The following is a 17126-nucleotide window of genomic DNA, read 5'->3' on the forward strand; positions in this document are numbered from 1 at the left end:
ATTAAACTATTTACGGGCGGCACCTGAACGCCTCAGCGGTACAGCGGAGCAGCGGCGGCGACATCTAGCGGCCACCAGCGGGAACAACAAGCAGCTGCCGGGCGGTAACTTCCAGCGTCGGTGGTGCAGCAGAGCAGATCCTGGTCTGACCGCAGCTCCGTCCGCACACACAGCCTGCCCGTCAGTACGGACACCGCAGACAGTTGGTCCGTGAGCCCGCACACAGACAGCACAGACAGCCATGAGCACGGCGTTTTCCTGACGGCCTCCATTCACATCCAGAGCGCATCTGCAGCTGAAATCTGTGCGATCTGTCCGTTCAGAGCGAGGAGGAGGGGAGGGATGTTGAGCACTGCAGCAGACATGCCGGGCCCGCTCCACATCACTCTGATTGGTGAGTCTTTTTATATTCACGTCTATTTATTTCAGCCAGCCATGGACACAAGCAGCTTCAGTGAGATGCCAGAGTACTTTACTACTACAACACAAGCCCCAGATGGAAATACTCACCAGATGAATCTTAGGAGACTTTGAGAAACATCACACGTGAAGATAAAATCAGCGTCAAGTCGCCACAGAGCACCACACACACGTTTTAACTCTGTCAGCGCGCAGTGTTTTTGCAGAATTAATGCTGCTGTTAGTAGGAAAATGATGAATCAGGGTGTAACCGGCAGCCTGAGCGCAGTCTGTGTTAATGAACCGTTCAGGTTAAATCCTGCAAAGTGGATGCACAGACAGGCGGTGTGTGGGAGGCGCGCAGTGCACTTAAATCAGCAGACACACACTGCAGTGTCTCACACACATACACACACACACACCAGGACCTGCTGCTGAGCACGAGACATGCATGAAGAATAGTCATCATCACCAGCACACAAGTTGGAATGATGAAGACTGTCAGCAGTTTTGCTTTGTCATGGATGATAATAATACTTTTTTTAAATATTGCTTGTTTACGTGTTGGACTAATGCAAAGCTTTATGTTTTGATTACCTGCAGAAGCCTTGGCTTGTCCAGGCTTTGACTATGAAATAATAAACAGTTATTAAAATTCAGGGCTTCAGCTCAGCTCTTTCCATTATTGAATTATCTCCTGATTATTCCCTCCATTAACTGCTTTGTCTTCAAAATGTCAGAAAATAGCAGCAAAAAGGCACAAAGTGATGCATTCAGATTGCTTGTTTTATTTGACCAACAGTCAAAAAGCCAAACATATTCAGTTTCCAGTCACATGTGGTGCAGAAAACCATCAAATCATCACATTTGAGAATCTGGAGCCAGGAAACATTGTCTTATTTTCCTTGAAAGACGACTAAAACCATTAATCGAGCATCAAAACAGATGCTGATTCATTTCAGTCGACTGGCTAATGGATTCATAGTTTCAGCCCTAATGATTGTAGATGAGCAGCAGCAGCACACAAAGCTCCAGCGGTTTCTCTGGTTGTTTTTGTGGCTCTTTGATGGTGCAGCTTTCTCCAAGGCTCTTTCTGGTGAATTATGGGGCTTCAGCTCTGCGAAGTTAACAGTTTCCACGCTTGGTTCTGGTTATCAGGCCTAAACTCGACATTATCGCTCTCGGAAGTAGAATTTCCTCTCCGTCCATTTGATCCTAACGATAAAACATTTTGGAGAGCTCTTTCCTGCCTCGGGCTGCACTTTCCAAACGAGAGAGGACAGTGTGAGGAAGAGGATGGTGAGCTCTCAGGCGGGGTGAAGGGGATTTGGGGGAGGATCCTAGCCGAGCATAAGCTGATCTGAGGGGCGCTAAAGCCCAGAGAGAGGGGGCTTTAGGGGAACACCCCTCCTCCCTAACAGACACTGCTGTACAGGAAGTGATCGGGACAAAACTGTTGCTGCGCCGTCAGATGTTAGTGATCGTGTGAACGGACACCGAAGGCATTCAGCAGTGTTTATAGATTTTACAGCCACTCTGAGACTGTTTTTAATGAGTCACGTCCATAACTCATTCTGTGGTGGTTTCATACTGTTGACATGAGACGTCGAGTTTGGTTTTGGTTTCATTAAATGAGCGACACATAACACACGTGTTCAGATGTTCGCTGACAAAAGAGACGTATTCAAACAAGGACGCACAGAAACACGAAGTGAAATGAAGTATAATCATCAAAGGAAACAACATGCTCGGCCTTCGAGTAACACAGTAAACTCAACTAATTATTTCAGTGTCGTGCTAAGAACAAAGAAAGTTATTGATTAAAAAGTGAATTGAGTCTTATTATAAACTCAAACTAAAAAAGGTTTATGAATAACAAAAGAAGACACAGTGTGAATTATAAAAAAGTCCTATTAGCCTGCTAATGGCTAGCTAGCAACATGTAGCGTGGTAGCTAATGTTAGCATTTTAATATGCCTACTAACACAATTTAACGTTTAGCACCTTGTTAACATGCTGCCAATGTTCCAGTTGAATGCTAGCACAACCATTAGCCATAGCATGCTATATTAGCATTAAAATCCAGGTAAAATGGCAGCTGGAGTAACATCTGCTACGGTAATGTCACGTTTTGCATCAAATGAATTAGACTGCAGCCTCTCAGCCTCATTTACTGACAGTTTAAGATGTTTTTGCTAACTGACCAAACAAATACCTCAGCTAAGCTAAGCTAACGGAGGCCGGGCCCAGTTTGGTCCCATTAAATCACGATCGACTGGAAACGTTTCTGTGTATGCAGGGTGCAGGATGAGTCATCAAAAGTATTTTAATGATTCTCAGGGGAAAAAAGGGAGATTTTGATACAGAAAAAATGCTTCTTAACCTAAAATGTACTTTTATTCCTGTGTTTTGTTAAATCTCAAAGCACCACCAAGGCTGATGGGGTTGATGTTCGTTTAAAAGGTTTCTTGTCGTGAACTTGCACCGAGAGGCGACACGAGCATCCCTTCATCTTAATAAAAGATCCCTTTCAACTGAGGTTGCATCCGTTTGGAAACAAACTGATTTATTGACACTATTATTGAACAGAAGAGACCAGAGGAGCTCACTCAGTTGTGTTTTTCCTCTGTTTCCCCCAAACTAGTCGTTGGTTCAGATCATCACAGTGAAGTGAGTTAGCGTGAACCAAAGCGCGGAGTATTGACGACCAGCTTTTCCTTCCACCTTTGCTGTGTCCAGAACCAGTTTCTTTGTCGAGGAGGGATTTTTCTCAGGTTCAGTGTGGTTTGGCGAACTTTTGGGGAGGGCACCTGCTCATATTCCCCCGGTGGCCCCCGGCCGCCTCGTTTAGCTCAGCGTGGAGCTTATCTGTGATAAGCTGATAAGGCTAACTCAGCCGTTCAGTCCCTCTGGCTGGATGGACTCTGGAAGATTTTTCTCAAGTAATTACGCTGCAAAGTTGCTTTTGTAGACAGAAATGTCAAGGTCAGTGTGTGGTGGAGCTGGAGTCTGCAGCACCAGACAGGTGGGCTTTAATGACTGTTTAATAGTTTCTGCACAACATCCGAGTGGTGGAAGAGGTACTCAGATAAGTAATCAGTGTACAGTGTAGAAGTACTCTGCATTTTAAATATTTACTGAAGTAAAAGCACATAAGTATTATATAAGCATCAATATATGTTTAAAGTACCAAAAGAAAAAGTACTCATTATGCACAATGTTCCATTTAACATTAATACACTATATTATATTATTGGATTATAACTATTGATGCATTAAGCATCTTAATGTTGCAGCTAGTTGGAGCTCAGTTTAACTAATTCAGTTACTGCTAGGCAACCTTGTCCACAACAATAAATCATTATTTATGAGTGTATTGTTTTTTGTACTAATAATCTGAAACTGCAAAGTAACTAAAGCTGTCGGACAAGTGTAGCTGAGAAGCAGATGAAGCTGGAGAACATGGAAATGCTCCAGTAAAGTACAAGTTCCTTTAAATTGTACTTAAGTGCAGAAAATGTTGATGAAAAAAGACAAAATAACATCTGCTTTAATGCAGTTTTGTTGAAGCAGTATCAGATGTAGTTGATTGCTTGATAAAGGGAAATATCTGCCTCTTTAGCTGCTATATGCTCCACAATGTCCACCAGCTGACGACACTGATTACAGTGAACCAAAATAATTAGCTGAAAGATGCTAAAATGCTCCTATGAACTGTAGTCAGGTGATAGATCTTTAATGTTACAGACATGTTTTTACCCACCGTAAATACAGAAACATCGATTCGTGCTGCGGTATTTCATCACCACTGCGTCAGATGTACTGTACGATCTTCTGAAATATACCTCTTGGGTATAAGGAACAATAACGCTGCATCAGGAAGCTTTAAAAAGTGAGGGTGAGGTGAAAGCTACATCAGCACAGACAGTAAATTTAGAAACCTCTCTGAGCTTTAATGGACAAACAAGTCCCAACATTGTCTTCTTGAGCCAAACAGTCAATCATCAGTGAGTAGAGGCCGTGTGTTTATCTGTCCCACACCTCATTAACATGCAGTTATATCAGCACCAAGTGGCATTAAAACAACCACAGCACCTCTCCACCAGGTGATGGATCCCTCATCTGTCTCTTCACCTGTCCTCCTGTTCATCCCTCCATCCTCTTACCCACGTCTTCGTCATCCACAGAGAGCAGCGGGGCTTTTTACAGGCCGCTGGTTTGAGAACCAAGCACTTTTCCAAGGTGAACCATAAGTCTAGACTGATTGTCATCAATGTTCACATACAATCAGCTTTTATGTGACTTTTTGTTGTACCTTTAAGAATAAAGCAGATGATATTCTGCATTTTTTCACTGTCCAGAAATCTGATGGTGTATTCCTCTGGGCCATAGAGCTCCATTGTTCAGGGTGATCATATTGTCAAACCCCCAAATCAGGTCCCTTAAGCGCCCGATATGTAACGTTTCTGCAGTAAGATGCCTAAAAATGAAAAGGCCTTTGTTGTTTTTTTGTTGAGTTGTGTGTTTACATTATTCCAAATGTTTCCAACAATGTTCAAACCAGAGAAATACATCATTTTCTCCAAGGTAGCAGTGCGCTTCATGTAGTCGTCTGCCAGTGGCGACGCACCAGATGATAAAACTTTCACACCTGGTCCGCGAACGTTTCTGCCTGAGTCACGGCAGACAGATTTTCATCGCCACCGGTGGCTGTTTAACAGTGAAGACGACAACTCCCATGAACCCGCGCTACTTCACGACACCGTCAAACTACGCCTTTTGTTTTCATTGTTTTGATTGGGGAGACCCCTAGTGGCAGAAATGACATACTGCGTGTTCATGCATATGCATATGTATTTACTCATACATGAACTGTAGGTGTTTTCATCAAAATGGGGGACAATTATTATTTTATCAACACCACGGATGCCATGAACGCAGATTTTCTGTGTTCTGGGTTTGAAAGACTGACTTTCTAGCAAGTCCCTAGCTAGCTAGCATTCTGATTGGTTCTGTCAGTGCTGGAGGAGCCATAGCTTATGCAATTAGTTCATTGGTTAGCGACGGCCCCGACAACGACACGTCGATTGATTGACACATGCAGACAAATCAGTGTTGAATCATCTCTCACGATACAGTTAGCAGCACTTCCTTCGGCCTCAGGGTTTAGGCTGATTTATGAGATGCATCAAGATGTCACTGTGGCAACATAATAACATCACAGTACATCCTTTCTGTGGCCTGCAGATGCTTTAATAGATTACACAATGCAGCTGCACCCTAATGACACAGTGCCATTAGAGCCATAACTTGATATTTCTCTTGTACATGATGAAGTAAACACTGTTGCATGGAGGACTGCCTTGATTTGAACATCCTTTCCATCCGTTCCGTTATTGCAGTTTTAGAAAGTCCCAGTGGCGATGAGTGTCTCAGGCACAGGAATAAAAGTCTATTACCAGTCCAGTAGCCCCGCGAGGCTGTAATGTTCATTACACATGAAAAATGGAGACTATTTTCTACCAAAAACAACTGAAAGTGTGGTTGCAGGTGCAGTTTCAGAGGAAATTCTGACCTGTTTTGTGGCAATCCATCCTTTAGCTGTTGATGTATTTACTGTGGACCTTCTGTAAGTGTTGGCCACAAACATGGCCTGTTTAGCACAGCTACTTACGTAGAAAATCAATGCTCATAATGCCACTGACACTGCAAGCAAACTACAGTGTCATGTGCAGCATTTTACCTTCACTGGTTTGCAGAGCAGACTAGACTCAGTCACCGGATTGGTGTGAAATCTGTTACATGCATTCATGCCCCCCCCAGGATGAACTGAAGGAGCCTCATCCTGCAATAAATGGTACCTTTTTGTTGAAATGATTTAAGTGCAGTGTTTCATTCATCTCTCCACAGGTTTTATTACTGAACTACATTATGTTCTCAGCTGATTCTGGATCTGGATGCAAAATTGTAATTTTGTCCAGTATTTTTGTTTATGATCAATTATCCTGCAAAACTAGTGACATTCCCATCAACCTGAGCTGTACTTTGTGCTAATTAGCATATGTAGCATGCTAGCACACTAAAATGGTGAACATGGTAAACGGATACCTGCTAAATATCAGCCTGTTAGCATTAGCATTTAGCTCAGAGCTGTGGCTCAGTACAGCTGCACAGACCATGATGGTAGTCTTCTTTATTAATTAACCCTTTTTAAAAGTTTGAACTACAAAAAAAAAAAAAAAAAAAAGCTGCATTCAGCTCAGTGACTGAACATCTTTGAACATCTTTTTGCAAGTCAGCAGGAAGGATCTGTGTCATCTGAGACTGCGGGGCTTTGCGGTGACGGGGATCTTAACATGCTGCAGACGCGTTCGAGACATGTTGGCTACGATATCGTAATCTGCTCAGTCAGGCCCTGAGGTCAGACGGCCATCTGTGGTCCCAGACAGAGAGCACTATGGGATACATGAGGGGCGCTGCGGCAAGGGCTCTGTTCCAACTGATGGGGATTAGTGACGGGTGGGTGAACATATAGATGGATAGGAGTGAGTGAATGGATGAGGATGCAATGCCAAAATGTCGGATGAACAGCTAAGGGTGAGTAGGTGGGCGACAGGACAAATGCGTATGAAGCTAAGGATGAATCGCTGAATGACTCCTGAATGAGTCAATGAACCGATTTAGCAAATGAAGAGATGAATAAGTCTGAATGACAGAATTAATGACAAGCAGACGGGCGATGAGAGAAATTTAAAGACAAAATAAAAGCGCTCGTTTCATCTCCACGCAGTGACTTTCCGAGGACAGCGGTGGAAATAAAAGCACTTGCTGTATAATGCAGGAAACAGAGTGCTCTTATCTCTGTTCTCTCTCAGGGTCGTTGTCATTAAAAGCATGCTGGCAAAGAAAAAACACATTAGGTCTGTATAGGGTATAAATTAAAGTTGATCTGTCAGCCCACTCGGGTCTCTTTAACCTCTTAGTGTGTTTTTTTTTCTTTTAATTTGACTTGTTTTTATCAGACACTTTTAGTTAATTACGTCTTTTTATACACTGACGGAGCTCTAATTGACTCTCAGTTTTTCAGCCTCCATCGTTTGTCTGTCAGGAAATTAAACATGATGAAAGTACATTAGACATCAACCTCCTGTCGTTTCTTTCTCTACTCATTTGAAGTAATATTTAATAGTCACATCAGCGCACAGCTACATGACAGTATAAGCCGTTTATTAAATGTTTCTGTATAAAGTGCTACCCTTTACTTTTATGATTGCAGCTGTCATTCAGGCTGTTTTTGTGATTTTCAAAATTGCTGAATAAAAAAAGAAAACACAGCACTGAAAAATATTTGTCACAATAAAAAACCAAACAACTGAAATTTTAAATGAGGGTAAACATGCGCCTAAATATGTTGTCTTGCATTCATATTTACAGCTAATGTAGGAAATTAAGGTTGATTGTTGTCAATCTGTACTCTTTCCCGTATTTCCAATTCTCCAGTGTACCCAAGTATTTGCAGCATATTATTAATATGTATTTCATCTTAATGTTTTTTTTTGCTTTATTTATTATTATTCCCTCCATATACTGTATAATGTAAGTTTATATTGGTCTTAGATGTTTTAAATTGGTTTGCTTTTATTTTCTTTACTCTGTTGAATCCTAGATCAATAAAATTTCATTTCATACTAAAAGAATTCCACCAGAAGAAAAGATTTTTTGATGTAATAAGGCACAGTGACGCACCTTCAAAGTCTTTTTTCTCTCTTTTCTGTAGCTCTTCTGGCCAGCTGTGATGCCTTCAGACTGGGTTCCTCCCAGCGTGCCATCCCCCTCAGTCCTCCGGTGGCCCGTCTTTTCCAGGATGAAAGCCCAGCCCAGCCACAGTCCATCCAGGAATTAGTCAGAACCAAGCGCCACTCAGTCCAGGAGTTAGTGCGAGCCCAGCCTCATTTGGTTCACGACATGGGCTGGCCAGAGATACACGAAACATCCCGTTCCCAGGCCAAGATGGACTCTGCCAACTCCTCTCAGTTAAACCCCCCATCATCTGCCAGTCAGGGTGTAGCCAGGGCCCACGCTGCTGTGGATGAAAACGTAGATGTGGAAGACGAGATGGAGGTGAGGAGTTGAAGGTGGTGTCATGTTCAGGGTTAAATTTACAACACAGAGGTGATGAGATTAATTTATTTGTGAACACCAGTGTTGTGTGTAAATGCCTGAATTTGTCTCATAGACGTAAATGATAGCTGTAATAATTAATTATCTTATCAGCAACTAAAAACCTAAAGGTGAAATTAAAAATTTCTTTTCATTAGTTGTCAATCAGACCATGTGACCAAACATCTCTCCACTTTCAGCGTATGGTTCATCTGGCAGTTCCCCAGGATGCAGAAAGCTACAGGGGCCACCCAGCGTCCACTGACCCAGAGAAGGAGCTCCTCGGTGGGCCAGGAGCTGGCGATGCCTCCCTGGAGGCCTCAGGCTTCTATGGGACCGACATGGAGGACAGAGACAGAGGAGAGGAGGGGGGAGAGGACCGAGAGAGACGAGGGGGAGAGGACGAATGGGAGAGAGACGCAGGGGAGGACAAAGAGAGGACAGAGGGGGGTGGCAAGGGAGAGGAAGAAGAGAGGGGAGGAAGAAGAGGCCACATCCTGGAGGCGTTAGAGGCCAACCACACAACCCCAGATCTGGACTCTCTGATTGGTTAGTATGAGTAATCTTCCTTGCAGAACCAAATGACCCTCCGGCAGCCGCGTTAGCCCCATTGTGATCTGAACTTCTCTCAAACTACAGCTCCGAGCAGATTTTCTCTTTTATTTTGTTGCGACATAGAAAGCAGATATGAGAAAGTATCTGCTGTTCTGGCTGCACAATTCATTTTTCCTTCCTCACATTCAAAGCTCAGTGGACATCTACTGCTGTAGCACATTAATCATCTCCTGCCGAAAACCTCGCTGTCAAAACCTCATGACAGCTGCGGAGACGAATGGCTGACAAGAGGTTTATTTACGAGAAGTTCACACGCAAACACGTGTTTCTGACATGTCTCTTTGTGTCACGCAGGCTACAGTCCATCCTTCCACCTCTCCAGCTCACAGCAGCCCGGCATCTCCCTCCCAACCGAGGTACACGATCCTGGGCTGCAGGAGCATCGTGCATCGCCGGTCCTGGAGGTGAGGACAGATGAAAGATGCCTTGATATGCATACTGATTAATTACTGTGGATGTCTTTCTGTTTTATTTGTTGGAGTTGGATATTTTAGCTGCAGTTGTGTAGTTTAACAGTCTCTTCTGTAGAAAAATGAAAACAACCCTTACAAAATGTGAGAAAAACAGAAGAACTTCAGAAACTTGCAGGTTTCACCTTTATCAGTGAGTCAACAGCAATGACGGCCAACCAAGCCCCAGTCGGTGCCTCTCATGGATTCATCATTTAACATTTGGACTTTCATACTGATAATAAGAGTCACAGATATAAGCAACTCAACGACAAATACAAGGCAAACTCAAAAACCAGACATGTCGTATGACAGCCCATACTGCTGTTCTGTTGCCATTTAAAGTCGATTTCTAACCCGCCACACCGTTAATGCATCAGTACACTTCAGACAAAACACCTGCAGCCTGAACCTGCCCCCCCAACACCTGCACACCAGCATCGCCCGGCTGCTTTTTAACAAACACGCCCAGCTCATGCAGCAATTAGCCAGGAGTGTGGAGGTAAGAAAGAGGGCAGGATTTGAACTTCTCATGCCGTTACCGTGGAAAAACATCATCTGCATGCATCCCCTTCAGTGCTGTGTAAATGGTGCACTGCTACAGTCCTGTCGTGGCTGACACTTGCATTCTGAACTGATTCTTTCTGCATTTAATTAAGGTGTATTACTGCTTGTGGTGCATTGAAAGATGGAGGAAAAATGTGTTTCTGAGCAAATGTGTACAGCCACAAATCATCATCACATTGAAAACTGTTGGAGTCTTTGTCTGGCCATCAGAACAGATTCAAATAGTTTATAATCACTTAGAAATCAGTTTTAAAATAGTTAGAAAATAATGTTATGTCTTCACAGATTCCTATTTGCCAATAAGCTCAATATAATCTTTTTTTTTGTTTTACAAGTGTGCCGAGTTTACATTAGCTGTGCAGACTCCCACACTCGCTCCAGGAATCCTGCATGCAGCAAAGTATCACACACAGTGCAATGAGTACTTCTACTACGAGTGCTACACCGTGAACGCCTGCGAGGAGAGACTGTCTTAAGGCTCTTTTCACGATGTGGCTGAAATGTGGATCAGTGCTGCTGCACTGAAGTTTGAAGGCAGCATAAAAAAGGGAAATCGCCAGATGGGTTGGGCCTTGATTGGGTAGCAGTACCTCAGATGTAATCCAGAGCTCGCCTGCTAACACTGAATAGCTTAATTAGCCGTTAGCTGCTTTATGTGATTAGCGGTGGCTTCTTATCCCACATCGATCTTGCAAATAGGCATAAGTAACTCAGCAAAATCAATCAGAGGGTGAGACTCACAAAGCTGAACATTTCTCTGAGGATTCATGGTGAGATATGGAGTGTCTTCCTGTAACTTGATGTCTATCATACAGGTGGGTCCCTTAGAGAGAGAGCTGTGGGAGGCAGAGGGGGAGGAAGATGGTCGTTCCAGTGGCGATGGAGTCCTTCACTCCTCCGTCACTGCAACCAGCGCTGCATCTACTGCCGCTTCCACTTCCACTGCTGCGGGAGGAGACCCTGTGGGAACTGCCACCCCTGAGACGGACACAGGCACAGACTTTGGACTGCTGGGAAGTTACACAAAAGGTACACCGAATGAAAAATGTGCTGGTTCAGCTGGTTTGATCCTGTTTCCTGTGCCTGTGTGATGTGGTCCACACTGAACTTTTGCATACACTGAAGTGCATTCGAGCAGCGATGCGTTCACTTACACTGTTTTACATAATGAAGTCCCTTTTGAGCGGTGATGCGTTCACTGACTGTTGTACGTACTGGAGTCCGTTTGAATGATGCAGCCAGTGATTATGAATCTTTGAACCGAACAGAATGAGGTGATTCAAATCGACAAACTGATTCTTGGTTTCCACCTGCACCGACACAGCCATGAAAGAAAAAGGCAAAAATGTTCATCAAACATTCTTTGCTCTTTTAGAGTTAACGTTACATCAGAAAAATGCTGAACATAAGAATGAAAGGCATCTGCTGCTTTTGTCTTACCTCTGGTTTGTTGCTGCAGATGAGCAACAGAATGAAGAAATGGAGAGGGAGGAGGAGGAGGAGGAGGAGGAGGAGGAGGAGGAAGAAGAAACTGGTCTGGCGCGCAAAGGCGTATTTACCCAGAATCCCACTGTACCAGAGGTTGGCATGGCTCCCAGCAGAGAGCCCCTGCAGCCCAGTGTGGAGGAGGAGGAGGAGCTGGAAGAGGGAGAACATCAGTTAAAAGGTGAGAAGATCCTTAAACACTGAATTATTACATGCCTTGCATAAACCCCTCCCCCAAACAGTGATGTCCAATCATAGCTTAGCAACTGTAACCATGACAGCAGGGCTGTCAGGCTCTGGATGTTTCTGCATGTTTCGTTCAAGTGTCGTACATGTGGCTGTAATACGATAGAGGCTGGTGACTTTTATAGCATCTACGAAGTGACTGATTAAACTGTGTGTTTGCTACAACCATTAGCATGTCCAGTTAATTAGCTTGCTAGCTACAAACAGTGGTGACCTAGCATCACAAAGCCAGGCGTTACTACCTGAATTAGTTTGTGGGGTTACACGTAATAAATGCATTCTGAACTGATTCTTACTGCGTTTACTTAAGGTGTAATACTGAATGGCAGAAGTGAAGAAGTGGAGAAGGAGCAGTGGGGAAAGATGGAGAAAGAGGAAACAAGAATCAGACACATCATCCCGCTCACCACAGAGCCGCCCGTTGGCTTCACCGAGCCCTCGTGGAACTGGCTGGGAACGACGACCACGGACTTGATCCAGGTTTGTTCGTTCACCTGCTGCAGTGAAACGACTCACGAATGAACTCATACCTGAACAACTCAGTGAAACACCAAAATCATATGAACGCCAGCAAAATAGGCGTCACAAGTGTGCCTTTTGTGAATCTTTCCATCTGAATCGGCCTCCTGGCCTGGCAGCTACTGTTGACTCTTCAGCTCAGGGGGTGAACCGTGCTCTTATATAATAAGATAAAATAAGATAAGATAAGATGAGACTTTATATATCCCACACTGGGGAAATTCAATTGTTACAGCAGCAGAATAAAAAGGTAAAAAACAGAACAAACAGGAATTGCAGCTCAAAGTGCTTCACAAGAAAGAAACCACATGCACCAAGTGAGTGTTTTACATAGAAAAGACAGAATGGACATAAAAACAGATAAAAGATGAATGTAAAATAAGATGGAGAATAAAACCCACTTGATAATGATCATAGGGATGAAAATAAAAACAAAGACAATGCATAAAACCACACAATCAATTATTGAAATCTGAGTTGCACAGATGTAATGATGTGAGTGTTTGATTACATTAATAATGGAGTGGTGCGAAAAGAAGGTTTGTGATGTGAAACAGCATCAACACAGTGCTGTATTAAATGATGCTGGAGTTAAACAGTCTGGGCTAAGGAGCTGTGGCATCGTTCCTTCGTACACAGTGGATGCAGCATCCTAATGCTGAAGGACACATGCACCATACAGAAGCAGGGTTTCTGGATTGGCTTCCACTTGTGAATCAAATTAGCTCGTTCCTCTTAAAGAGTTGTTCATAAATCTAACACAGAAGTCTTCTCTCTGGACAGTGTTCTCGATGAGATGGAGGAGGTGCAGCAGGTACATTTAGGATACACACATGTATGCACAGACACTGGACAAGTCTAAATCTTTCTGTAGTTCACATTTGTTTGATATTCGTGACTTTTTCTTTCAGGTCGTGTGCATAGACTGGAGCGAGCTGGTTGGACGAGGCTACGTCGTCCTCAACTTGACGCGAAACCTGAACTGTGTAAGTACATGGATGCAAAATTCAAACGAAAGGTGCCGTATTCAGCATTTTAACATGACTGATTCACTGTGTGTGATTGGTTTGTGTTGTAAATGTGCTTAAGAATCAAGAAAAAGAGAAAAAACAAACCAAAATGCACTTGTGTATTGTTTTTTATTACTATTGTGCATTACTGATTACGAAACATCTTTGCACCTGCAAAGCTTGTTAAAAAACGGCTGAATGTACTTAAAATACAACAAAACAATACACACATATAACATATAAAAATACACTGTTTACTTTTGGAGTAAAATGTTCAGTTTTTGTGTTTTTTGCATTGTAATGAAATTAAATCTTGTTTTCAGAAGTTCTTTATCTTCCCAGCACCAGCTTTGTATTAACTTTATATGTTTTCTTAATCAGCGTTTGTGTAAGAGCTGTCGTGTACGCTGGACATGGATGGAGGACAGGTGGAGACAACATGCAGCATTGATGTCTCTGAGGAGACATTGTTTGAAAGTTTATCCCCATTTGATTGATTATCATGTCTTGCCTTTAGATGTGGTTTGAAGCTTTGTGCAGAGCAGTCAGTATCGAGCTCACCTCTTCCTTAAGCCAACCCTGGTGACCTCTGGTTGCCTTCGGCCCGTTTAATCTCCCCAAACTCAGCCAGATGTCCTGGTTTTGAACGCAGATGTGAATGTCTGTGGCTTCAGGGGCAGCCAGACGTTTCTCCCACGCCGTCAGAGCCAGAAGAAAAGATGAAGGACGTCAGCTGAGTTTTACAGACAGACAGACCTGCTGGAGGCCATCTGTGTGTGTTTGTGTGTGTGTGTGAGGGAGGAAGGACCTTCACCACAGTGTCTGTCGCCATGGCAGCAACACAAACCCTCACCACCACCGCAGTGACCTTATGGTTGTTACGGCAACATGGAAGGAGCCACGACTATATCTTTTAAAATCTGTGTGTGTGTGTGTGTGTGTGTGTGACAGGAGGAGTTTCGTGTAGACTGGGGCGCACTTCTGTTGAGGATCATAGCGCGAGAGTTTGCTCGAAGAATGAACAGCCCCGAGGATTCATGGGTACTCTACCTCAGCAAGCCGACACACCAGCAACGCCAGCTGCTGATGAATGTGGCATCTGACCGTGGTACACACACACACGCACACACACACCCACATGCACGCGCACACACACACACTTTAGAAACTAATGCTTCCACTCTTGCTTTTCTTTGAACCCACAGATGCAAGTTATATGTATAAATATATACACACTATGCAAATCTCTGTATTGTAAGACTCTTAAAATCATTTTATCTTCTTAAAAGTCATTTTAGGACAATATTAGGCCCAACTCTAAATAAAAATGTCGGTTAAATGATTTTATCAGCCCTGAGTAGTGTCTGCAGGTTAGCCAGCCTGAGGGGCAAAGCCATATGAAAGCCTCTGTGCACCATCTGCTGCTTTGAGGGTGAGATAATAACTGGAGGCCAGTCAAACAAGCAGATCAGCATTTTTGATCTTCTGTCTTTTGGGCTGCGTTGGCGAGACATGAAGAAAACAACATTCAGACTTGAGTAAGAACGTCAACCTGGAACAATGAAAGGGACAAAACAGGATTTTAAAAAGTGATTTCCACTCAATCCAAACCTGAATACTCGTGTTAACCTTGACTGAACTCTGAACCCTGAAACATTTGATAATTGTCATAAAAGCAGCTCCGTGTTGGAGCGGTGGTGGATAAGTGGACTGAAATAGATCACATGCAGTTATTTTCAGAGTGAGATATCAAGAAAATCTGAAACATGAGCAGCAAATGTGAAACCAGACGTGAGTGAAATCTTTCAAATAGCAGATTTGCTTCAGAGAGAGGCAGAAATCGTTGTTCTGACAGTAAATTGTGCTTCGAGAGCTCCTCTGTTCACACACCCACAGGTTAGAGCGGCCGTGTTAACTGTGTTCCACATGTGTTGTGTCTTCCAGGAGTGATCGGCACCAAGGAGGTGTTGGGCATGCTGGGAGAGATCAGGAAAAGTTTGATTGCGGTACAATAACTTCTTTAAATTTCCATTTCGGTCGTGTGTCTCCAGATGTTACAGCAGGCGAAATTCACACCTTAAATTTGATGATTTATTCTCACAAAGAAAAGACACACAGCTTCTTTCCTTTGGAATGCCTTTAAAAAAAGCTGAGCAAATTTTGTGTAGACTAAAGGTCATGCTTTTTTTATGGTGCCCACGTCACTGTTGGGCAATTGATTGGTCCGTGAATCATCAGGGGAATTGGAAAAGGTCAGTAGGCATCACCAAAAAGCACGTTTCTCAACTGTGATTTTCAGCTTGTAGACTTCCCTTTACATCTCTAATCTGAGCTATTGTCTGTGATACATTTGATATGTATATGACTTATGGCACTGGCACCATACTATGACACTATGGCTAGTACGGGGCGGCTGTGTCGGGCAGTCTACATGTCGAAGTATCCTGAACCTCACGTTGCTCCTGATGATGTGTGGGAGCAATTCGCTGGTTAAAAATGCTTGTAATGAGCAGGTGTATGATTAGTAGTATGAACGTGTGTGTGAATGGGTGACTGTAGACTTCAGTTGCGTTTACCATCCCATGTTTTGTTAGTTAAGCTGCTTGTGTGTCTTCATCAGATGGGCATTGAGAGCTACAGTGCGGGCAACAGCTGCCAGCTGCGGCCCAGTCAAACCCGCAGCGACTACGGCAAACTGTTCGTGGTCCTGGTGATCATCGGCTCCGTCTGCATGGTCATCATCACATCTGGATTCATATACATCTGCTGGCAAAGACGACTGCCTGCGACTAAGACGACGGTAGGTAAACACACAGCAGAGCAGAGCGGTGACGCGCAGCCACGCGCAGGTGCTTAAAACGAACGCGCCCGCAGTTCTTCAGCTCTTCTTTCACCTCGCAGTTCCGTGCTGAGGAACTTCACTTTGTGGAGAACGGTTGCCATGACAACCCCATGCTGGAAGTGGCCAACGACAGCCAGCCCGAGATGCAGGAGAAGAAGCCGAGCACCAATGGGCTTGCAGGGGGAGGAGATGGAGGCGGGCAGGACAGCAATCGCTGGCAGGTGATTGGATGGCTGGGGGGAAAAAAGATGAATGGATGAGTAAATAAGAAATATAATAAATAATAATAATAATATAATTATATGAGTCCTAGCAGTCCCAGCAGTGCTTTCAAAAAGATTGAAATGTTTAGTGATAAACAATCTGCTGTCAAGAGACCCTAATCTGCCTAGCAACAGCATGAAGCCTCTCATCTTTTTTTTCAGGTGTTTGTTAATCAAGCAGCGACTGAGGAGGAAGAAGAGGAGCAGGACACGCACCTCTGATGGATGAAGAGGAAGAGGAGACAGGTTGTGAAGGATGGGCTCTTTGATAGACAGATGATAAGTGGAGCCTCGAGGGAAGAAGAAGATGAAGAAGACGACAGTATAGAAAACGAGGAGGGAGAATTCAAAATGTGTTTGGTGGAGAGAAGAGAAGAAAGAAAGGAGAGGAGGAGGAGAGGAAACAAGTGGCTGAGGGGAGTTAAAAGGTGTGAAGTCTGAGTGATTGGGCGAGGAGTGAGGAGCAAAGCAGGAGGAGTCATCGGCATCATCATGGATTTCAAACACCGGGGTAAATATCAGGTGCCGATGTGTTAAGACGTCCACCTTTTGAAACAAAGATGCACTTCTG

The 17126-nt window shown here is 43.8% G+C and overlaps 1 protein-coding gene across 1 annotated transcript; it reads left to right on the plus strand.

Annotated features, from left to right (window-relative positions):
- Positions 1 to 174: 174 nt before the first annotated feature.
- podxl2 (podocalyxin-like 2) lies at positions 175 to 16777 on the plus strand. The gene is given in 14 exon segments (XM_041962136.1): positions 175 to 394; positions 8177 to 8520; positions 8760 to 9108; positions 9469 to 9578; positions 11006 to 11237; positions 11668 to 11856; positions 12232 to 12409; positions 13182 to 13254; positions 13352 to 13426; positions 14402 to 14558; positions 15395 to 15456; positions 16071 to 16250; positions 16352 to 16513; positions 16718 to 16777. Coding segments are annotated over 14 exon segments (2223 nt in total). The 5' UTR covers positions 175 to 342.
- The last annotated feature ends 349 nt before the right edge of the window (positions 16778 to 17126 follow it).

This window comes from Chelmon rostratus, chromosome 2 (genome assembly GCF_017976325.1).
Source record: "Chelmon rostratus isolate fCheRos1 chromosome 2, fCheRos1.pri, whole genome shotgun sequence".
NCBI classification, from domain to species: domain Eukaryota; kingdom Metazoa; phylum Chordata; class Actinopteri; order Chaetodontiformes; family Chaetodontidae; genus Chelmon; species Chelmon rostratus.